This window comes from Dermacentor variabilis, chromosome 4, assembly GCF_050947875.1.
Source record: "Dermacentor variabilis isolate Ectoservices chromosome 4, ASM5094787v1, whole genome shotgun sequence".
Classification (NCBI taxonomy): Eukaryota; Metazoa; Arthropoda; class Arachnida; order Ixodida; family Ixodidae; genus Dermacentor; species Dermacentor variabilis.
This window is the reverse complement of record NC_134571.1, coordinates 186168903-186193640: the sequence shown is the minus strand read 5'-3', so window position 1 is coordinate 186193640 and position 24738 is coordinate 186168903. Positions and strand designations below refer to the sequence as shown.

Below are 24738 nucleotides of genomic sequence, written 5' to 3'. Positions count from 1 at the left end.
TTGTAAAACTATCAATGAGCTGTAAAAACCTGCCATTTTACTATAAATCATAGAAGTTCACAGGTATACAGCAAAGATGTTAGCCTCCACCTCGAACAAAGGCATGTCGGAGTGCTTGCAGTGTTTGTTGCTGTAAATGTCCCATGACACTGACCACTACTGCTAATCTAAGACAAGAATCTGATAACAGAGCAGCTGGCAATCACTTTGGCAGAGTTTCACACCAGCAACCACACTGAAGTTGTGTGCCTTGAGAAAGATAAGATTGTGGTCACTTATCAATGAGGATGACACAGAGGACAATGTACAAACTTTTTAAAATTATCTAATTTTTATCAAAATCCCACACAATATAAATGAACAAAGACTTAGACCTCAGAGCAAAAGTACACAGATCAGGGATTTCATGATAAAGCCCAGGATCAATGCTTTTCCTAGGGGTGGTTAGTCTACCATCTGGGCTAACCAAAAGGCTAGCCAATTGTAGTGCAAGGCCAAGAGACACTGAATATGGCAAATCAGTTCTGCAGAAGCTTGCAAGGTGGAGGAAAGTTCATGAAAGAGAAAATTAACATCCTCCCAACTTCTAACAAAGCTACAAAAGAAACCCCATAACCTTCCCCAACCTTGCGAGTTTCTGCAGAACTGATTTCCCATACTCAATGTTTCGAACAATTAATCAAATGTACTGTACCATAAAGATCATCAATAGCAGCCTATACTTATATCCGCTACAGGATGAAGGCCCGTCCCAGCGATAATTATCCTTGTCTTCCACAAGCCGATTCTAAGTTGCACCTACAAATTTCCTAATACCATCTCGCCACCAAATTTGCTGCCACCCTCGACTGCATTTGCCTTGACCCTCATTCTGTAACTCTAACAGGCCACCAGCTATCTGCCCTATGTACATATTACATGGTACGCCCATGTCCATTTTTTCCTCTTTCTATCAGCTAGAACACTGGTTACGCCATATTTGCCCTCTGATCCACACCGCTCTCTCCCTGTGTCTTAATGTTAGAGTAAGCATTTTTCGTTCCAGCGCTCTTTGTGCTGTCCTTAACTTGTTCTCGAGCTTCTTTGTTAACCACCAAGTTTCTGCCCCACATGTTCGCAGCAGTAGAATATGATTGCACACTTTTCTTTTCAATGATAGCGTTAAGCTCCCAGTCATAATTTGGTAATGCCTGCCGTATGTGCTCCAACCTATTTTTATTCTTCTGCAAATTTCCTCCTCATGATTATGATCCCCATGAGCAATTGACCTAGATAAACATACTCCTGCACAGACTCTAAAGGTGATCACATATTCTTGTTCCTTTGTCAAAAATAGATATGACCACAAACATGGCCCTATATATTTGATTTATTTCTCAAGGCAACATGTGCGGGTATGAGGGATGCCATAGTGGGGTGGGGGGGGGAGGCTCGATTAATTTTGACCACCTGGTTGTCTAGAGGTATGGGTTGCGCTTTTCAAGACATGAACACGGTGAGGCACAAAAAAAAAAAAGAAGAAGCGGGAGCGTTCTCACTTGTTTATGTGTGTGCCTTCCAGTGCACTTGCCTTAGAAAGTGCAACCCATACCAGTATGCAATTCCAACTCGCCCAAGAAACAGCGCCTGGTTGTCTTCAATGTGCACGTGCACTGTACACAAATATTTTTACATTTACGGTTTTATCAGAATATGTGCGCAGCAGTCGGGCATTTGAACCTGCACCATCATGCTCAGCAATGAGACGTTATTGACACCTGTGGCTGGTAATGAACAATTAATCTAGTTTAATCAAGCAGTCATCCTTAGTTTGCCAACTTGGCTCACTATGAAACTTATGTGAAGAGATACTTCATGTTTGCTTCTTTCCCCAAATCAGCTACCTGGAACAGTCATGAACACCGTTGACAGTGTGTAGGACTACTTCAACAATGTTAAATGCAGTCATTTTTATTCAATACCATCATCATTACACACTCTCCTGCTGTGTAGTTCAATCATAATCAGCAACAACACAAATTCAATGCATGCAGCCACCCTCCCAGAAGACGTGTTAACGAGCCAACCCGATCTCTGCAGTAATGCACAATTCCTGATCAAAGACAAGGTGGCAAGTGTATGGTGGGCATTGCCAAGAATGGTTCACGGTGCAAGAGAATGTGACCTGTTCACCTAACACTTTGCTTCGTGCTTGCCCTTCAAAGTACAGCACAAAATTAGTTCATGCAACTATTTTAAGCATTACGATTATGACTTATGCATTGTAATTGCTGTAAGAATATTATCCGATTTATTTCCTTTTTCAACTGCTTCAGGAATGCAAAAGAACTATGTTGGACCAAGACAAGGCCTCCACCAAGGTATCTTCAACATCAAGCACTGCCCCAAGTACAAAGAAACCGTGAAAGCTTTTTTTTTTAGAATCAGTTGTGAAACAAGGCAGCAAACACCAAGGTCACATAAGAGCAAAAAAAAGTATGAACTGTAGCAAAACAATGTAATGGGTGGTGTTTGTGGGGCACAGAGCAATTTCCTTTGCTTAGTTCCTGGTTGCACCCATCCTGTGACATTGCATCGCATTTTTCTAGTTGCTCAGCAGCTGACATCATGCAAACACACTCACATTTTACCACCCTTACCCTCTCTTTAGCCACCTGTACAAGACTGTCAACTAAACATTAAAACTCAAGCTAAAAGTCTTTTACAGCAAAAGTCTTTTAAAGCTTTTGTTATTACAATACAAAATGTGTTATTACAATACAAACATTACAATATGTGCACACAACCGAATGTGCAGGAGGGTTCATCCATCACTGCAGATCTGCATTTCCAGATAGCATTTGTCATTGAATGTATGCAGGTTGGTTCAACATTTTGTCATACCAGATATGTATCTGCAGTACAAGCAACTCCTACAACAGAGCTGCTCCTTGTTTGCTGTAAACTCTGCAGCCAACATGTGCCCAGGGCATAAAAATTGAGGCAGCAGTGAAAGCTTGGAAAACATAACAGCGATCTCAGTGTGAAACCGGGCCTCAACAAACAAGTAAACCAAAGCACAATGACAACCACTTATTATTGGACTCGTACACGGGGCAAAAAAATCAAGGCTGTGGTTCTTTACTTTGCGATGAAACATTTGCTTGACATTTCTTATTCTGTACTGGGCAAGTTGTTGCTGCAGCCGCAAGTTAGACACTGAGGGCTACAGGCAGCCACAATACATGTTGCAAAACACTATCGGACCAAGTCAGTGGAACGCTTTGAAAAGAAGGCACCTCGTAGAGTGTGCATGTGAGCTTGACTGCCATATAAGTAAACTTGTGCGAGAGTGACTGCCTCTGACGATTACACGAGCACGACCTATTTCACAGCTATTCCCCGACAACGCTCGGTGACAAGCAAGAGTTGCCACTGCGTGCAATAGCCTTCGTTACACGCTGCTTAGGACTGCCCAACCACGATTACATTATTGGCCAGCAGCCCAAAGCAGGTTCCAGCATTAGAAAAAAAAAGACTCGTATTTCTTTTTTTTTCTTTTTCAGAAATATTGTTTGGACTAAAATTTTAAAAGAATGCAAATGTGGAATATTTTCATCCAGTTACCCACATAATTTAATGATTAAGTGCCAGTCTATCGCAACTACAAAGAAACTGGCATTGCGCGCACTGCGTGGTGTGTTTAACTGTCAAATCGGAACCTGCGATCTGCAAGGCCACGCTTTCGTCACAATGCACAATGAATTGGAGGTATCCGCGTCCTTGTCACGAGGTGTTGACGCCTTTCGTGGGCTCGAGCTTTCGGAGCAACACATTCGGCTCTCGTTCTGTGCGCTACAGACGGTGCCAGTGAAGAAAAGAAAAATTCGGTGAAATAACATGGACTCGGCGTGACTAATGGACTTTCTCGAGTTCGGCAACTGCGTCACAAAATCCAAAACCAAAACAAGGTTGCATGACCCGTACCGAGTGACGCACCGGACAAGCGACGGTCGCCGATGATAACTGGCCCTGGGGATGTCTACGCAGCCGTTGCAACAATAAGGTTATCGTTCTGACACATAACGCTAAACGCGAGCTCTCAAGCGTGCACTGGACGCGAGAGGCCATGCTATTCGTAAAATAAATACGCCGAGGTTTCCATCAGGCCTACAGGGATTACGGGTGATAAGCGAGTTCTGCTGCTCCTCTCGGCACAGAGGCTGCACCAACTTACCGACATCCTGCTGGAACGCAGAACTCGCCCCGAGAAACGGCATCTTCCTGCACGCCCGGATCTGTCCGTGTCTGGGTTTAGTTTAACATTTTCGACGGCGGCGGCGAGCTAACGAGCTCAACACGGAGTGCTCGCGGACGCCTTGTCGCGACGCCTCCCTCGTTGCTGCGGCGACACTGAAGCCGCGACCCGTCGCTGAATTTCGCACCAGCACACGGCAGCTCTGTGTTGGACGATATTCGAAGGTGCTGAAGTGTAGCAGGAGTAGCACGGTTATAAACGAGAAAACGACGACGCACGAACACCCAACAGGCAGCAACGCGACTTTTCCTCTGCCACCATTCACTTGCTTTCGCCAGCGATGATGATGTAACGCTTTTCCTGGAGACACCCAGAGGGCACTACCACCGCAGTTGTGATCACACTAAACGTACTTATCTTCCAGTAATAGGTAGCGTGCGCATTAAAGTAAGAAGCCATTAAATTTTTTACGTCTTCGCAATTTTGACAAACATACTTTCTCACACTTAGTAATCCGCGGGACTAATCTTACCATACCACAGTGTCCCTCGCATCGGTAGCGTGATCAACAGTAGTTTCGCTTTAGCTTTTCCGACGGTACCATGGGACGTCGTCGTTGATCGCCTCAGCTGTTTGTGTGTGTGCGATGCTTTCGGTTGTGTTGGCGCATATCTGATCGACGATGGCGCAACCGATGGTGCGATTTGCCGTGTTGTACGTTTCGTGCGCGCTGACTCGGAGTCCTGCGCCGGGGAGAGGCTCGCCGGTGTGCGACGACGACGCGAGCTCCCAAGGTGTTGCCCGCCGGAATTACTCGAAGGACGCGTAGAACGCTATATGCGTGCGTCGTCGAAGGTCTCGCCAGCCGATCGCCTCTGCGCTGCGTGTATTCGCAGCCTCTTCGTTGGTGATCCTGTAAACACACGGCAATATTTTGGATTCCCGCAGCTTATTTTCTGCGACGAGCGCCCCTCTTGAAGAGGCAATTTAAGCGACGATGGTTTCTTCTTTATACCGAGTCTAGATGTGTGCGAGAGCTGCTGGTGGACGCGAACTGTGCTCGTTACATAACTGCTTTGACAGCGTTTCTCTTGGCTCAGGAGGTTTGGGGCAATATGCGGAGAGCGGGCTCGGGTGATGTTTGTCCGCGGTTTCCGCTCACATAATAGTGATGTGGAACAGATCATCTTGTGCTACGATTTTCTTGTTGATGACCAACTAAACGCCCATGCTAGTATGTACAATCGTAAGTTTCGCTTGTCTATCGGCAACTCTGTTATTCGTGAGCTGCGTGCGTAATTGCTACCCAGTATAAAACACTTACCAAATAAATAAGTGGGGCGAAAATTAATTTCATTTCAAGTAGCACACGCTTATTCCAGTGCGTGGATGTTCTGAAGGTACGTAAACTTGAATAGTTTAACGCCCGGACTTATGCCCATATATTGCAACACTTTTGCTAGCTTAGTTAGTTAGTTAGTTAGTTAGTTAGTTAGTTAGTTAGTTAGTTAGTTAGTTAGATAGATAGATAGATAGATAGATAGATAGGTAGATAGATAGATAGATAGATAGATAGATAGATAGATAGATAGACAGACAGACAGACAGACAGACAGACAGACAGACAGACAGACAGACAGACAGACAGACAGACAGATAGATAGATAGATAGATAGATAGATAGATAGATAGATAGATAGATAGATAGATAGATAGATAGATAGATAGATAGATAGATAGATAGATAGAATTATGTTTAATTTCATGTAGTAAATTATACAAGACACTTTCAAACTAATGCATGCTATCTTCTATATAAAACATTTATAGTCATATCAGTGTATAAATTCTATGTATCTTTTACTGCTGTGTACAATGTTCAGCTGTGTTGCAAAAACTATGAGCTGCAAAGTTCCAGCTAATGAACACAATCACATACAGATACACGTACACAGGAAAACATAACACGTGTTTTCTGTTTAAGTTATGCTACTTTATAGTTAAATAGTTAAAGGTTTACTGTGCCACCCCTCATGAATTTATTGCTCATTTCCACCTTGGAAAAATTACCGTGTCAGCTTGCTCAATGTAGAGCTATTCTGTGCAAAGGTTCTAGTGTGTGTAGCAGATGTTGACTCCCGAAACAGGCACCTGAGGTTTGGCCTGCCTTCTTGAAGCACACAAAAAAATAATTCTCTTTAACGGCCACATTATTGCAAAGAGGAATAACGTTGCACACTTGCTGGTGCTGAAAAAAGGCTGTCGACCACTCTCGAGAGCCAGGGAGCGTAATTTTGCTTGTGTTGTTAGAGCGAGTGCAACACCATCTGAGGTACCTTAAAGCAACATTGTCTTGTAAGAAGTACTGCAGTTACTGCACAGAACACTTGCAAGCATAATTCACTACTTCTGGGTGCTCTAAAAGTGTTCTTTCTGGTTGATGGGTGAAAATGAACACTTGATGTTTCGTTAAAATCAACAGACTTCTGGCAACACCTGTTGTACATGGCACATACTGTGCAGGATGCATGTTTTAGTCCTTAACTGCAGCCTTTGAAATGTAAGTTTTTGTCTCCTGGTTAATGAATTTCACACACAAAAATATAAACTAAATGTGCATTTCCTTGCTGGAGAAACGTGACAACTGGTTGGAGGTTCATTCAGACAGCCAATGAGGTCTGCATTTGTTATCAATGCATTCCCGTGTGGCTTTAACACTTTTATTTCAGAGCTTTTTACCTTCATATTGTTTTCTGCAGGTTCTTTAAGGTCCAACTTCTGCTGAAATCTGTTATTTTATCATAGCCATCAACATGTCAGCTTCTGTTGACATGTATTTTTTTTTTTAAGAAGTAGTGACATATATTTTCAAAGTTGAATTAACTCTGCCACCCGCTTCTTGCAAGGAGTAAAATTTGCTGACTTCATGTAGCAGCAAGGCCAGGTGTGATGATGTTATTCATAAAAAAATAAGCAGAGCACTGCATGTTTTTTTTTCTTTTCTGGCTGCGCTTCTGTGTGGCAGCCACAGCCAGCGCAAGAAATGGGCAAGTTATTGTGCATCGTGATGTCATGGTGCAGTCACATTTCTGGATATAGTGAAACTGAACCTAGTTTGTGAAGGCAAGTGTTATAATAGATTTTTTTTTTTTATTCTCTGGCACGTGCCAGTGTATTAGCACATGAGCTAACAGCATATTTTGTATCATGCAGTATTGTCGTTGGCCTGCTTGTGATCTTTGCCGCTCACTGCGGAAGATGGGGGCTACAAAGCGAATTGAGTGTCGACAAAGACGAGGACATGTTGTCGGTGAAACCTTGAAACTCTGCGATTCCTGTAGATTAACTTTAGTAATTGTTGCCATAGTTAAACGTGACAACAAGGTATAGAGGGTTTGGGCCTTCATATAATGCAAAAAATAATAATAATAATAATAGTAAGCCAAGTATGTTATATATCAATTTATTAATATAAGTTATTGTAGCTTATCTACAAATATGGCTCAACTTTCTCTACCATATAGCTTTTTATATAATAATAGTATTCTAATTACCTTGAATAGTGTCAGTTTGTTACTTCTAGAAGCCAGGCACTTGACAAAACATTGCATGAAATGTAGGCAATGGAGGCACCATTTTTTGTGGTTATAAGGTTTCTAAGAAACATGACAGTTCAGTGTATGTCATCCTGTGCTCATCAAGTCATGATAAATGCATTTTTGCCTTCAGATCTATCATGTCCCAGCTCTCTGCTTACATCAAGGGGGGTATTCGGTGAGTGTCCACCTAGTGGACATGTCCACCAGAGTGGACATGCCAGAGTGCTCATCGGCTGGAGGCGCCTGTCTCCTTTTGATGCGTATTCCAGACCAGCTAGTCAGAACTTCAGCACTGTGTATCCACACTCTCGTATGTCATTGGCGGTTGCTTTTCGTTTACAGTTTAAGTTGTAAACACTGTTAATAACTAGTAGATCTGAAACACTTCATAACATTCTAATTCGATTACCCATTATGCGCACAGTATTCAAAGCAAGGGAATGCAACCAATATTCTTATCTTTTTCTACTCCACATATGCAGTTGCTAAGGCCTATATATATATATATATATATATATATATATATATATATATATATATATATATATATATATATATATATATATACATACATACATACATAGTGCTAGAAGTTACTTGATAGTGTGCAAGTGAATGAAACTTTTGTAATCGCCGTTATATGCCCCCAATTAGTTTGGAGTAGCGGAGCAAACCTCGAAGTGTTTTAAAATGTAGTTGCATTCAAATGAATCTCAATAATAGGCTAGGTACCATATCAGAGCAGTCATGTGTTTCATTGTGTCATGTCCAAAGCAAGAAAAGGAATGTTTCCTTCCATCAATTTCTCACTTTTTTCTTTAAATATAGAACAAAGTCTTTGCAGTGTAGTAATGCTGGAGACATTTATTCTCACAATACTAGGTTGTTCGTTGTGTCGACAAGGTGTATGATTGCACAATAGCAAACAATTTTCGTGATCCTCCCATGAAGTTCCACTTCTGGTGCCATTAAACATTTTTTTTTTCGCTGATTCTCTGTTGTCACCCAGTCAGTTCTGTCAAACTCTGGGTGTGATATGCACAAAAAAAAATGGCGTTCTAGTTTTTTTCAACATGCCTAATGTGTTTTATTTTTTCTTGCAGGTCTGTACGATCCAGAAACAGAATTGTGAAGATCTTCATTACAGAGCACATAGTTGTTAGCATGCTATTACAGAACCAGATCAAAGATAAATGATACTACACACGTTACAGGCCTGACAGAAATTACCTTTATTTGAAAAGTTTGCTGAAGAGAAATATACAAACTTTCTTCAAGTTACCCTTCTTTTATTTCGTCTGCTAGAGAGTTGTATACCAGTCAAAAAACAAAGCAAATGAAAACATATATCTTTTAACCTTATGATCACAGTCAGTTTCTCATTTCATGAACTCATTACAAAAATTGCAATGCAAATGTTCTATGCATAAAATCGTGCTTTGTAATGCGAGATGTAGCTGCAGCACTGGTGACCTTGACTTTATGTCATGTTTGCTATGTCATATGTTGTTGTAGTTAATTATGAAACCATCATTTAGAGCAAATATTGCATGGTGCTTAATTTTATGGCTGGTTGGCTCTTGCTGTAGTTGCAAATAGAGAATTAAAGAACTCATAATCATAGTATTTGACAAAAAAAAAGTTGGATATCTTGATGATGAACTGAAAAGGGAAGTGCTAAAGTTTATTTTGACACATCATTTCCCATGTGTGTCATACAGTCTCTGCCAAATGTACCAGGGACATACAAAGTCAGACTGGCAAAGTTGAAAAATATCACTGTAAAGCAAAGCATACATAAATGGGAAGGAAGCAGCTAATTGAAGAGAAACAAGATTGGTTATTTCTGTTTGCATTGATTGACAGTTGTGTGATGTAAGTTACTTTATTGAAAGTTACTTTATCATGTCTTGCACATTGTGTAAAGCCTTTCTTAGATTGATGTGTTGTGGCTTTTTGTACCTTTTAGGTGCACAGGACTGCAGATGATGTACTTGCGTGTACTGTTTCAAGTTCAAGAAGCGTTTGCTTGAACAAGCAACCTCTGCTCGTCTTCGCATTTGGCCTGCTGATGTAGCAACATTTGCAAGATGCAAGGGGCTGGAACAACGAGTGGATGCTTGGAGTACCAGGAAAAGATGGAGATTGAAATGACTATATCTGGAGAACAGCTGTCACATTTAGACTGCCCAGTGTTTGCTGCAGAGCGTGGAACTTTCACTGTTGAACTGCAATGTGGAGCAAATTGTTATGCTAATGATAATTTAGTGTTTCTGTCAGGGACGGTGTTCACCCTCTAGAAGATGGTGTTTTACGTACTTGTCGTGTTTATGGGTAAAATGGAGTAACTGAGCACAGGGGTGACCTTTGTCATCGCTAGAAAGTGCTAGGTGAGATGGATGGGAAATTCTACAGTGACGCACTTAACAACAAAGTGTGGGCATCTGACCTATGCATTGACCAGTTCAGTTCCTTGCTGCTGGCTTACTCATTGTCGCTCATGGTGCCATTTAGTGCAGCAGAACCAACTTATTCAACTTTTACCACTGTGACGTAATCAAAATCAGGTGTCTTGAAAATACCTACTGGCATGTGTTCTGCAAGGGAAGTTTGCCTGTGGCTCACAATGTCATTGTTCTTATCGGAGTTGCCGACATTGCAGCCCAGGTTTGAAAGGGAGGCCAGGTTTGGTCACATGGTTATAGAAGCTGGTAGCAATGTTGCCAAGGAGGAAACAATAGCTAAGTGACTCCAGTGGCAAAACAAAGAGAGATCACCGCAAAAAGAGGTGGGCAGGCAATATCAAGGAAGATTCGAACACCAAAATGCATGAGCAAGCATTGGTGACTGACAAGGCAAAGTGAAGAAAGAAAAGAACAGTGACCGCATATAAAATTGGACATTTCCTACTGAAAAAAGTTTCCTTGCTGTGAAGAGGCACAAATTTGACGTCTGTCATTCTAATTTCTCCCATCTGACTCGTAGTCAACATGTCCTTGTATAGCACTGATAGCCTAGTAGCACTGGTAGCCTAGCACTGGGTAGCTTTGCACTGGTAGCACATTTGCCAGTCTACTCCAAGTCTTAGTGAACGTGTTTGTGTAGCCGCATATTTATTGTGCTCACTTCTCAGCAGTTGGCCTGTTGTGGGAGAACTGTTGAAAAGGTCAAGTCCCAAATGTGCAGTTAGTGAAGTTACAAGTGATAAAAAAAAACATAGGCTCTCTTCCACTGTTCTCGTTCACTGTGGCATTTAGAAAGCAATCACTGGTGGTTTGTTTAAACATTTCTGCCAACTTATATGGTTCATGTGAAAACTGTCGAACATTGCCTAGCCCAAATATGTTGCGATTATCTCTGTGACAGTTACTGCCACATTCTAAAGAGTTTCTCTTCTTGACTCAATTCAATAAAGCGGATATGGTAATGCCACCCTTGAGTGGAGCGGCCACTGTGCTTCGACAAAACTCCATGATGATTGCCGAGTGAAAATTTCATAACTTGGCATTCAAGGTCTATTCGAATGCACTTGAGTGTTTCCAATTCGTCTCATTGTAAGGTTCACCCAGGGGAATCATTTAAGTGCTGTGTCTTCGGCAGTTGAGGAAAAGCTCCTGTGTGTGTCACATTCATGTGGCGCAGTTAAAAAATGAGGTTCAAGTTGAGGCTTATTACTTAGGCACATAGTCACAAGTTTAGGCATATTACTTAGGCACATGTCACTCTGTTCCTTTAGCAATGTGTTCATTGTTTCAATTTCTACTAGCCTCCGACAGTGTTGTCATCCTTATTTTTTCATAACTATTTCAATTCTAAGGCCTCCATTTACCAGAGATAGCTTCGATGATGCCTGCAGCCATGTAGTATTGTGCAGGCTCAACCAAAAGCCAATCTGCTCTCTGCTGACCACCGCCGCTTTCTTGTTCAAATGACAGACAGCCCTGCAAAGCCAGCCGCAGCGTCCACTGCAGACCTGATCAAGCGAGAGGGGATCAGCTGCTCACTGTGTGGCACGGACCTGGTGACGGAAGACCAGTTGCGCGCACACCGTTGCAGTGAGAGGCCACTGCCCCGTGGACGGGGCCGCTATGCATGCCGCTACTGCCGCTTCGCCTGCAACGACCGGCTTGAACACAGTCTGCACCAGACACAGCACCTCAAGGACAGACCGTTCAGGTGGGACTGCAGACCACGGGGCCTTATCCGTGCTGCGTACAGCAAACAGCCTTACTGGGCTGCATGGCAAAACCCAGACAACAAAATAGAAAAGAGAGAGAGAGATGGGATGTATACAGAACTCGCAAGCAAATTTTGTATTGAACACAAACACAATTGGTGTTTGTGTTTCAGTCGCTCAATTTCTGTTGTTCCTTCTGTTTTCTGTGCAACATGGTGTGCAAGATAATCATGGGCCTATACCAACTAGAGCCATTTATTGCATTGCTGCACAAGGATCCTGTTAACAATGCGGGCGGAATGCTGTGTGAACAGCACTTTTTCACCTTGACAGACAGACAGCACTGTCATGAACACCTGATCATCCTCCTATGCGCAGAGGGAAAGATGCAGTCTGGCTCGAAAAGACAGTGTCCTACGTTGTGGCTTCCTGAAACCCTCACACCGTCATTTAGGCACACCCCATGACTAAAAAAAACTTAAATTCTGAGGTTTTACTTGCTAAAACCACAATATGATCATGAGGCAGGCATGCTGTAGTGGGGACTATAGATTAATTTCGACCACCTGGGGTTCTTTAACATGCACCCAGAGCATGGCACATGGGCGTTTTTGCATTTCAGCCCCATAGAAATGCAGTTGCCACTGCCGGGATTCAATCCCACGCCCTCGAGCTTAGCAGCGTAACACCAAAGCCACTATGCCACCGCAATGGGCGGTACACCCCATGACGTTATACGAGATGTGATGCCACTTTGTCGATGCGGATAATTTGTTTCACGACTATGGCCATGACCATGATCATAATCATGGCTTCAACAACGAGAAAGTAAACAGCTAGCAAAACGTCAAAGCAATGGAAGAAATTATGTACAGTTAAACTTAAGATAACGAACTTCAGTATAACAAAATGAAGTATTTAACTTTTATAACTTTTTTTTACCTTGACAAAACAAGTTTGTTTAGACACGATTTGAATAAATAAAATTTCACTGCTGCCACGTAGAAATACTGAGACGACAAATGGAAAATTCTGTGCAAATGCAGACGGTCAAATGGCTCACTGACATGTGGTTGCTTGCAAATGTACCTCTCAAATTGCGCATTGCAGGTTCGATAGTGACTGCAGAAGTGAAGTATTATCACATTTCGTATAATTGCCAAATTCAATAAGATCTCATCGCGCATCGTGCGCTGTATGCTTTAGGTGGGAGCAGTGAAACCTTGCAAGAGTAAGCCAAGAAGTATGGTGGCTTGATGACTGCCATCTTCCTGCGCGAGCAAGGGGAAATGGGGAAGGGGAATGAACACGTGATAATGTGATGAAGCATGAGCCACGACAGGAAGGGGGTGTGGGGAAGAAGAGCGAGGGATAGGTTGGTGCACATCTCCTTTTCTGATGCAGCCATGGCTGCACATGGCTGAGCGCACATGCAGCTGGCGCGCCCTGTTTTAGAGGTAATCTGCTGCATGTGCAAGGACTCGGCGAGCTGAGATGGCATGGCATTGTTCACTGTCTTATCACACGTTTCGTGCTGGACGTTGCGCAATCTTGGGTTTCAGAGATGCGTTAAAGCAAGAGGCACTACCAGAGAAAAAAAATCGAAAAGCGCTGCCCAGCGCTTTGCATTGCCGACTCTCAAATTCAATAAAATTATTGCTTTTTTTGCTTATTTATATTTGCTTTTTCTGATTGCCTGATAATTCGGAAGATATTGCGGCCCTTTCCATGTAAGAAAAATGGCGACTGCACTTTATTTGCATAAAATATTGAATTATAACAAAATTTTGATATAATGAAGCAAATTTCCAATTTTACTGATTCAGCTGTATCGAGGTGTAACTGTTGTGCTGCATTTCTGTCGGTAGCTTGTCATTTGGTCGAGCAGGAACCTTAGCCTGGATCCAGCATGCTAGGAATATTTCGTACAAGGTTAGTACTGCAAAGGTGACAAAAGTGACTTGGCTTTCCATGGCTCTGTGGATATAAAGCAAGCTGAAAAAAAGTTTCATGACAGGAGAATTGCGAGTCTGTGTAACATCTTGTGGCAGATTATATTCGACAATTTGCTGAGGAGTGTTGCAGGGCCTCTTTGGTAGCTACACCTGCTCAGCGTACATTCGGCACCGTCGAGTGTCGACTGTGAGCAGTACTTTTAAGGTTACAGGATTGCAACAGCAGGCTCCGTCATTTCCAATTGCATGTGGCCTTGCGCAGGCAGCACCAGTGGGACGTCATCATAATGGGAGGACAGTGCAATATTGAAAAACATGCTCTTGCAGAAAAACAGTAATACCTATACGTTGTGGGGAGCACACGCGCCCATCTTCCCCCGCACCGTCGCGTCGAGAGCTGGCGTAGACAGGGGAGAGGCGCACTGTGCCCTCTCCCGATTCTCCCTCGCTCTCGCGACGCGTGCGCGCGCCCTTCCTCCCCGACTTGCGGGCAGGTGGCTGACGGGCGAGGAGGACGTTCCCCTCGCCCAGGTAAAAAGGTACAAAAGACTGGGGGAGACCCTCTCTCTCTGAGGCTGGACCCCTAACCTGCCGGACTGGAGTACCTGCCGCAACCCGTGAGTGACCACGTTGCCTGACTATCCCGGGCAACGAGGCCAGCCTATTTATTACTATTACAGAGAGGACGTCCCTCTGCCAGTGTTCTTTATTGCCGGTAGCAATAAACGTTCTTACAGTTGACGCCGCTGGTTGCCTTATTCGTTCGAACCCGACGTAGCCGCGATTCCCGCGCTACGGGTTGGGGAGTAACACAAAGCGACTGCGCGGGGCTAGATCCGGAGCACGCCTTCAGCCCTAGCCGCACGCAGAGTGGAACCCCCACAACGTTGAGGCACATTAATTGTCCACAGACTTCTTCAGTCCTGGTGTGCTCTCCTTTCCCTTGAAACACAGCACAGCCGGTTTAGTGGTCATGGCATTGTGCTCAGGAGCACAAGATTGCAGGTACAGTTCCCATATGCATGCTAATCGCTTCCAGATTGCAAAATTGATCAAGTGTTGTAAACCTTTGGTACGCAATAAAGTTATCCAGGAGGTCCAAATTGACCCAGATACCTGCCCTATAGTGTCTCTCATAGATGCTGTGTTGCTTTGCGATGTTTAAATTTCTCTTGACCAGTCACTAAACCTTTATTGAAAATTTAGAAGTACTGTATGTGACAACTCATCAAGCAAATATGCTTTGCCTCCTAGCTGAATGTAATATGGTAAATGCACTTAGTACATCCTTTTTATTTTGTCCATGCATCAAGTTTACTGGCGTAGAGGCATTCAAGGGCTCCGGGTAACCCAAACACTCATACCCAACGGGGCTGGTGGGTCAGACTCGGGCAGCCTGACATTATCTTGACTCAGGCTTGGGCTGGGCGCAAGTGACCCATATCCTTTTATCGGGCGGGCTGGGCGACATATAGAGCTCGACTCAAGCCCGAAACATGGACGCTAAGGTCTTTGAACATCACTTGCAGAATTTGTCTGAAGAATTTGAAATATTTGTTTGAAACTCGAGTTGCTGGACAACTTGTTTTTGTGTGGTAACCTATGATGCGGTTGTGTGTCTTCCGAATGAAGTAAACTTTGTATGTTTAATTAGCTCCTAATTTGACATTGTACATAAAATTTCATTTAATCTGAAAAAAATACTATTTGGTCACCACAACAAAATTGGTCACAGTGTCTGGATGGGCCACACTGGATGTGGGCCTCGAAGCTTTCATACCGGGCCGGCCTAGGCGGGCTGGCTGTCCTTCAGAGGAAGCCCTGGCCAGGCTTAGGCTGCAAGCAGTGGGCCCAGACCGGGGCTCGGGAAGGGGACCCGCATGCACAGCCGTAGACCTGCAATTGTGGGGTTTTAAAAAACTCTTGGGGACAAGAGCACATCTCAAACATACAAGAGACTTCGCTATAAAGGCATTCGACTGTATATTGAAATGACGGCTCTGAAACGATTGGAAAAGGTGGGTAACCGGGCTGCCTTTGTGTGACATCACATACCGAAAATATTTTCACTGCCTTTCATTTGGCCCGTAAGGCATTTAATTCACAGTGTCGTGGTGCGCCTCTGCATTTGCAGGACGCTTGCGCTAGCCTTGAAAAGTAGTGCGCTGTTGCTTGCAGCTGTGGTGTGTGCGGCAAGGCATTTGCACGCAACAGTGACCGCAACCGGCATGTCAAGATCCACACGGGGGTCCGGCCCTTCCAGTGCGACGTGTGCTCGCGCAAATTCCGGCAGTCGTGGCACCTCCAGTATCACCGCAGCACCCACACAGACTTCTGATGCCGGCGACACAGGTGGGGAATATGCAGTCAACCCTCATTCAATTAAATTCCTAGGAGACCACTGATTATTTGTGGAAGTTAGCACAAGTGTAAGCTGTTCATGGCCATACTCAGGAATTAAAAGAAATTAAGGTATAATTTGGCTACCAAACCATCACACAGTGCACCATGAGTTTAATAGAGTTTTAATAGTCTACTTATGTGATAATGGGTTGACCCTCTTTCCAAAATATATTGTATGAAACTAGTGGCGTCAACTTACAATCGTGATCAAACACAGTCAGCTGTAACCGGGTACACCAAACCTCCTCACCACCACAAAATCTAACTTGTGTCTTTATCACAGAAAAAGCACCTGACAGTGATAAAATATGATGTCATGCCTTCAATCTTGGCCTGTGAATGAACTGCCAAAATAAAGGCACATACGAAAACATTTGTATTTTCTCCTAGAAACGGGGATTCATCTACATTCTATTTTATTGCCATGTGGGCTCTTATCTTAAGGGGCTAACCTACATTCAAGGCTGACCTAGCTACAACCAAATGGATGTAGTATTTGAAACTGCCCTGATGGACGCAAGCAGCAACTTGAATTGTCGTGCGCTACCGGCCAGTAAACTGAGCCAAGTCAGTGACTGCAATGCAGGCCAGATTTGAATTGGCGAACTCACATTCACCTCATCAACGGGTTCAATATGCGTTTGTGAACAACACTCAGCCTCAGCCTTAACAATTGCATTGCCCCATAAGCAGATTTGTATCTATATTTCTGCACTTTATTTTTTTTCCATGTTATGAAAATCGAATTTCTTGATGAAATTCTTGGTCACTGGCTTCTGTATTAGGCACGACAGTATGTGTGTGTACATGTACGCATGATATGTGCGTGATGCACGTGTACATGTACCATGAATATGTATATAAATCAGTCATAACGTGAGTCAGATTGAATAAATATTTGGCATTAAATGGGCCCTGAAACACTTTTCGCACATGGTAAGAAAATGTTGCCAATCTGTAGAAGAGGCTCCTGAGGCCATCTAATAACTACGTCTTAACTCCACTTATATTTCGAAGAATTTCTAAAACTTTTATGGCAGGAGATTCATGAGGCGACGTCCTTTAACAGTGAGGACATTCATTGATTTGTTAGAAAAGTGTTTCAGGGCACTTTTAAGAGACTGTGTAGGCAGCACACCTTAAATTTTCTCTGAGCATCCAGGATCCTTCTTCGAAACATGTTATTTTTGCTTGCAGACGTCATGACTTAAATGGGATGTCCCACAGATATTTATTGGTGTTTATCTGGGGACAGAGGTTTTGTTTGAGCCAATAGCTAGGCCAGCCTGAAACAACCACACCTGCAAAGTTGTACTTCTGGCCATTTTTCCCTTGCAGGTTTCTGATGTCACGAGTGATGGCATTTTGGCCAACAGAGATCTGAGCTTTGTCGTGGGATGTGTCTGCAACAGCCGAGCCTGCGCATCGTTCAGTGGTGTCTAGCAGCGCAGCTGCGGCAACCAGTGACCACCTGTCGTGCCTGCATCCTACGAGTCTCGTTGCTTCTTACGATCTCGCTTGCGAATCTTACTTTGTTTGAGCCACTGAAACGTCCATTGTGTGCACTGAGGCTGTGCCCTTGCCGAGTGGGTGCATGTGCGTCTCATGATACAGGGTCTTGCATGTTGTGCATATGGCCAATATGAAATGTGGACCTTTTGTTGGATGTTCCTTGCTTCTTTCTGTATGAAATGGATGAGTAGCATCAGTAGATACGTTAGCTGTACGAACTAAATATTGCCACAAATTTTGAAAGATACATAGTGGTAGGCTATACATAAATAGAATCAGCTTAAGTTGCTATCTGTGGCCTTTCCTAAAGTTGACTTTTTTTCAGCACTTTGTATAAGAGTAATTAAGCAATGTTTCAGTTGTTTACCGTGGCATCATTTACTAAGTTGTAGGGGACGATGAGAAACTGTCTTTAAATCAATTTAAGCTAAACAACTTATCAGGCCTAATGAAAAAATACTCAGTAGCAGCATATGGCTGATTCCACTCACTTAGCATGTAGTGCCCTCCATTATATTTAAAAACCTCTGCAACATTTTATTGGAACAGCTGCTACGCAGTGCCGAACTGCTACTGCAGGGATGCATAGCTTTGCGACGTAGCCATCAACTCGGGCTTGCTAGAAGGGGAGCACGCTGGACTTGAAACAGAATTCATCCGTGTTTTATCTCAGCCACCTGAATTACCAGCTGGAAAACTGTGGCCTGCACTGTTGGACCATTGGCACCGGAGTGTTGCACACACGGGCTGCTACACGTGCTCTGCTTTCTTGCATGCGCTGTGCACTAACATCATACAGTTCTTCTTGTCAACAGTAATTCTCAGCATAAGTCTGCTAAACAGAACTGCGAGCTTGTGTGTTTGTTACTGCTACGATGATACAAGACAGTAATCCCTCGCAGGTAATCAGCTCGATGTAAAACTAAGTATCAAGGAAGGCAGGCCATGTATACCTACGAGAGATTTCCGTGCCAAAAACCCAGCATCTAAACTAAGGCTTTTTGTTATTTCTAAATTATGTGACGTTAAGTGTGCAGTGTTTTACCAGTAATGCTCGCGTGCACCCCGTGCATGAATTCAACAGACGAGTCGTGAAACCGTGTAGTGGCAAACTTGGTCAAAGTAGTTTTGTCCGACCTGTTCGTAACACTGTAAAGTCATTGAGTTGAAGTTAACTTACTGGCAAAGTATGGCAGCGTACTAAGTCAGTGCACATGGTACCAAAGAATCAAAATATTTGCTGTAGAAGCTTGCCCTTTGACTGCCTTTTACAAGAAGCGTTATCTCTCTAGCACAATATAACAGACCATGAAAATGCATTGTAACATCCGACTCTGCAAACTTGAACTCTGCTGAACCTCTTCAGCGTGAGCATAGATTTGTTTTCCTTTAGGTGGGGAATTGTGTCTCGCAGAAAACTTCTTTAGAAATCTTCATTCTTCAAGTTACGGCACTGTAAACTTGTAGACAAATGTAATTTTATATGCCTATTTCAAATACATGGAATCCATTTTTCTGTATCTCATTTGTTCATAATGTGGTTGAAGTTTCATTTACCTAATATAATATTCAGCAAAATTTACAAGAGATCAATTATTCAGATTTGACTAGACAGGTTATCAGTGGCTTCGGCATGATTCAAGAAATACAGTACGACCAACCTTGTTGCTTTGGCTAACCTAGAAGAAGAGTTGCAGGACTTGGAAGTTGACACTCGGAGTTCTGTTCTTTTTGGAAGTCTCTTTCAAAGCCTCGCAACTCTTGCTGTCTTGCTTAAAAGTAAAAGAAAATTTCATATAATTGAAACCAAATGAGGTAAACAAAAATGGAGTTCATATTTGAAATAAGCACATAAAGTTAGATATATCTACAAACTCTACAAGATGTCAATGCCACAACTTGAGAAATAAAGATTTTTTAGAGTTTTTTTTCCCCCTAAGATACAATTCACCCCTTAAAAGTCGTTGCACTCTGTGCCACTGCATATATTGCTTGCATGCGAGTTCTGCTGCAGTGAAATCATCGCTTCGAAGATAAAAGGTGAAAACAATTTTTGCAGATCTAATGCACATCTTGGAATCTATGTGAAGCGATGCTTTCGTGAAGCGGTCAGTGAAATGCCACAGATTTTGCCACTTCATTCCTGCATCTTTGACATGAAACTGCCGCACGTAAATGTGCTCCCACACAACTTGCTGGCCAGTGTGACATCTCCAGGAGCTAGCTGGCACGATAGAAGCATGCGTGCTACTGTGGCCTGACGGTTGGAGTGTTGGGCTGCTGTGCTGGGGGTTTGATCCCACCATCAGGCATGTAATTCAATGTCTTTTCTTTAAAGTGTGAGCTATCTTGCAACACAGTTGGGAAGGTCCAGGACAGTTCGCTTTAAAATTGGGCTACGTACAACACACAACAACCTAATGCTTGTAAACGAAAGGTGATGACTTCTCGCTGGAACACTAAGAATGTTTGTTACCTTTAAGAATTTTAAGGATGAAGTTTTGTTTGGCAAGTTGCGGTGATTAGAGGGGGGGGCATTCTGTTTCTCTGATGCATCACTCACCCTGTAAAGCCATCGAGCATTAAACTTGCATGCTTTCCAATCTGTTTGTGATTTGCATGGACAAGGCAGTTACTTTGGACACTGGACACTGGCAGAAGCTGTGTCACCTATTTACACAAGGTAAACGATCACCGCACACAACGCTGAGATCTGGGACAAGTGCTAACTTCTGCAACTGCCTCAGCATGCACATCCAATAGGACTTGATAACGGGGCTGCGACGTACTGCATTGCGGTTTACTCGGTGCAAGCCATTTGACACATTGTTTGTGTGGTGGGCGGCTTTCAGCCAATTACTGTATAGTGTCACTTGGCTCCATAGTTTTCAGAGCACAGTATTTTGCAAATTCATTGTACATGTCCCCATGGAGGTCTTCTTCAAGAACCAAGCTTTCTCTTGTGATGGCATGTTGCACCCATCGTGCAAGAAAGCAACAAATTCAGTTAAGGAGTTTAGGGCGACCCACTGAAATATGGGCTCTCCGTATAGGAATTATGCCTTTGTTGAATTTCCAGTTGGGCTGATTAGTGCATGTTTTACACTAAGCTTATCATGAAACAAATGTGCCTTTAGCACTAAACGTCACATAAAATGTGCGTCAAGGAGCATAACTTCAAGTCCTACTGTCTTAACCACCAATGTTGAACAGACAGAAAGTGTTTGCACAGGGAAGCTCGATATTCATTTGGATAACCAAACAAAGTACCAACTTGTATTAACTTGTATTGTACCTGTAGTATTAACTTGTAGCTTATAAATTCAGGGCCTATATGTTACAACTGCAAAATTGAATCCAAGCATTAATGAGGACATATGCTCAACAAGAAATGCTGAGGCAATTGCCACTGCTTCCACAATAGCTTCCCCAAGGATATACTTGGATAAAATACATTAGTGTTCTACTTACTATTGTTCCAAAAAGTCCACCATTTGCATCTTGAGACAAAACTAAATGGGACACCATTGTGTTTCGTAGCACATATTAAGCACTGGCATCTTAAACATTGTGATAATCTCATAATTTTCCTAAGCATACATCACTTAATTATTGCCTGGTTTCAATTCTGCAATGGTTACATATGACCCAAAGTAAGGTATTTACGATAAATAGTTAAGCATTATTAATTGACTACACAAAGATTGCAGTTCTCATACAATTAATTTCTGCTTTTGAAGTAACTCACCTGAAGAGCCAGCATTTTGCTATCTACCAGTGCTTATTTCATAAAATATATTTTGTATAAATGAATTGTGGTTATCTTTTGCATAGGTTAGCAGCGCAATGTGTACAAAAAGAAATGTAGGCATCTTTATGTTGGTACTCATTATGACAGTGTCATGTGGAGGGTGCATGTGACATGTTTTGCTTTTAGGCAGTCATATGATGGTACATTGTTGTGAGTGTGCTGATACTATTTGCTTGGGTGTGTCATATTTATTGTTTGTAGATTCACGTTTGGTGACGATTTGCAAGCTGAAGTTGCAGGCACGTCACCTATCTGTAATCGCAGTTTGGGCAGGCATGGACAAAGGTGGCTGTGCAGCAGGGTTGCATGGCAACAATCTGTGCCGAAGAGTTTTAGTTGAATATTTACATCTAGTCGAAGACCAGAGTGATACGACATAAAAAATATCCACTGCCTTTGGACTGAAGCCAGTTTATGAGATGAAACTTCTCCGAGAGAACTGTGGAAAGGTCACACAGGTGACCAAAGCAGACATGCTGTGTTGTATAATGTTTATCGTGTAATTTCTAGTGCAATGAAAAACCGTTCATGGCAGTTTGATCAGACTGATTTTCTTTGTCATATTAATTAGTTGTTTTTGCCACTTTGCTTTCCTTATTTTTTTGTTATTGCAGTGAAAGATTTCAGGATGCAAATATCAGTCAGATCAATCATGTATGTTCTTTGCATGGTGATGTACAATGATTAACTGTAGTATTTTACGCACTGCAATTTGCCAAGTTTTGTCAGAGCTGATTTGTTCCAACTTACAGGTTTTAACATTGCCATGTTGAACTATGTTGTGCTGTTTTTCAGGCATTCAAATATCAGCAATCAGCGCTTTTCTCAAAAGAGCCTGCTGGCTCACATCACTGTTCAATCGATCTATGTAATTCAGTCAGCTGATGCCAGTCTTCTTTTCAAAAATGGATTGTTATTATTATTTATAGCTGAAGTATTGAAAAGTATTTTTGTCTCGCATAGCCCGCAAAAAAAGTTGTACTAACAATTTAGCGATGGTTTGCACAAGGCATTGGGAAAAACGCTTGTATGCACACTGTTAAGAAATTGTGCGCTTTTGTGTAAATAGAGTAATGAATACACAGCATGCGGTTTGGTGGCACAGCTGCGTAGTTACTTAATTGGTGCCACCGCTGCTGTCTAGCTATCGAGCCAATTAATTGAGGTGCATTGGGGCGACTGTCCAAGAGTTGAACAAGTCTCCACGTACCTGACAGTGTTCTGTGCACTGTACGTCCTCGCCACAAGAAGTGTCCAAGTTCCGCAGAAACGCGCTTGCTTGAGGCTGCAACCGCGCACTCGTGTGGCTCTCATGTCTACTCAAAACATGAGTGTACTGCATTGCTCTTTTTGTATAGCGTCACTTGTCCATAAAGAGGTAGCAGCCGATTTTCTTGCCTACGTACCACAATGCGCTGGGCAACAATGTTAGCAGCATCACGTGCACCTGCTGCTGCAACAGTAGCCACCTCATCTCTAGATGTGTTTGAAAGAAAATGTCTATTAATTCCCAGTGTTCCTTTTCTGTTCTGATGAAGATGAAAATGTACTGCGTGGGAACTAGCCAGCCATCTTGTGACAAGAAGGTGTATTATGCAAGGGCATGCCCTCAAATGGAAAGGATACAAAGAAAAAAAATTCATGAGGCAATACACAGAGAAAGGAACAGGAAGATTTGTCTTGCCTCACAATTCTTTTGCTAGTATCCTTTCCATTTGCTGGCCCGCCCTTACAAAGTGCCATGCACCAACTCGCCCAGCAGGCCACTCTTAAGAAGGTGCAATGTCGCGAAGAAGCATATCAGGCAGCACTTTTAGGACAACTCAGCAAAGCTGTAACAGCCATGTCACTTTAACCACACTGAGTTGCTCAATCTGGTCTAACTGAAGTGAACCCTTTGGTTACAAAGATAATCAGGAGGCATTGTAAAAGTTGCAGTACAACACCTTTGGCAAAGAATCCTTCTTTTTAAATGCAGCATGTTATTTGGAATGTACATTGATCACAATGATGTCATGGAGCTTTCTGAATAAAATATGCGCATTGTTGTGCAGCATATTGTGCCACTCGGATTGCTTGGGCTTGGAATGAGTTTCCATGAAAGCACACTTTTGGGGCCTCTAAATGTGCAGCTTGTGCGCAAGTTGCATGTGAGCGAGTACAATGTCACTCAAGTTGCCAAGAATGTTGGCATCATGCCAGGTAGGTGAAATGTGCAGTACCATACTTTTCAAAATATCATCATCATCAGCAGCCTGGTTACGCCCACTGCAGGGCAAAGGCCTCTCCCATACTTCTCCAACTACCCTGGTCATGTACTAATTGTGGCCATGTTGTCCCTGCAAACTTCTTAATCTCATCCGCCCACCTAACTTTCTGCCACCCCCTGCTACGCTTCCCTTCCCTTGGAATCCAGTCCGTAACCCTCAGTGACCATCGGTTATCTTCCCTCCTCATTACATGTCCTGCCCATGCCTCCCCCCCCCCCCGCCCCTATTTCTTTTTCTTGATTTCAACTAAGATGTCATTAACTCACGTTTGTTCCCTCACCCAATCTGCTCTTTTCTTATCCCTTAACGTTACACCTATCATTCTTCTTTCCATTGCCCGTTGCGTCATCCTCAATTTAAGTAGAACCCTTTTCGTAAGCCTCCAGGTTTCTGCCCCGTAAGCGAGTACTGGTAAGACACAGCTGTTGTACACTTTCCTCTTGAGGGATAATGGCAACCTGCTGTTCATGATCTTAGAGTGCCTCCCAAACGCACTCCAGCCCATTCTTATTCTTCTGATTATTTCAGTCTCATGATACGGATCCGCAGTCACTACCTGTCCTAAGTATATGTATTTCCTTACCACTTCCAGTGCCTTGCTACCTATCGTAAACTGCTGTCCTCTTCCGAGACTGTTAAACATTACTTTAGTTTTCTGCAGATTAATTTTTTGACCCACCCTTCTTCTTTGCCTCTGCAGGTCAATGAGCATGCATTGCAATTGGTCCCCTGAGTTAGTAAGCAAGGCAACGTCATCAGCGAATTGCAAGTTAC

At 43.0% G+C, this 24738-nt stretch overlaps 2 protein-coding genes across 3 annotated transcripts in view; one reads left to right on the top strand and one right to left on the bottom strand.

The window, feature by feature from the left end:
- The window catches only part of Stam (signal transducing adaptor molecule), an 86280-nt gene extending 81685 nt beyond the window's left edge, over positions 1–4595 (bottom strand). The window contains exon 1 of one of the 2 annotated variants that reach the window (XM_075690725.1): positions 4217–4595. In XM_075690725.1, the coding sequence (XP_075546840.1) occupies positions 4217–4259 (43 nt within the window). In that variant the 5' untranslated portion in view covers positions 4260–4595. The remainder of the gene's footprint in view (positions 1–4216) is intronic. The other variant, XM_075690726.1, reaches the window with a different exon arrangement.
- Positions 4596–8439: 3844 nt separating this feature from the next.
- On the top strand, positions 8440–23750 carry LOC142580007 (uncharacterized). Its single transcript, XM_075690724.1, has 3 exons — positions 8440–12012; positions 16147–16320; positions 17710–23750. The coding sequence occupies exons 1-2, from the start codon at positions 11765–11767 to the stop codon at positions 16304–16306; spliced, it is 408 nt and encodes a 135-aa protein (XP_075546839.1). The 5' UTR covers positions 8440–11764; the 3' UTR covers positions 16307–16320; positions 17710–23750.
- The last annotated feature ends 988 nt before the right edge of the window (positions 23751–24738 follow it).

Excerpts from the sequence above, each read along its gene's own strand:
- LOC142580007 (XM_075690724.1), top strand. The coding sequence starts at position 11,765 with ATGACAGACAGCCCTGCAAAGCCAGCCGCAGCGTCCACTGCAGACCTG. Across the intron at positions 12,013-16,146 it reads CTCAAGGACAGACCGTTCAG|CTGTGGTGTGTGCGGCAAGG; the intron begins GTGGGACTGCAG and ends TGTTGCTTGCAG.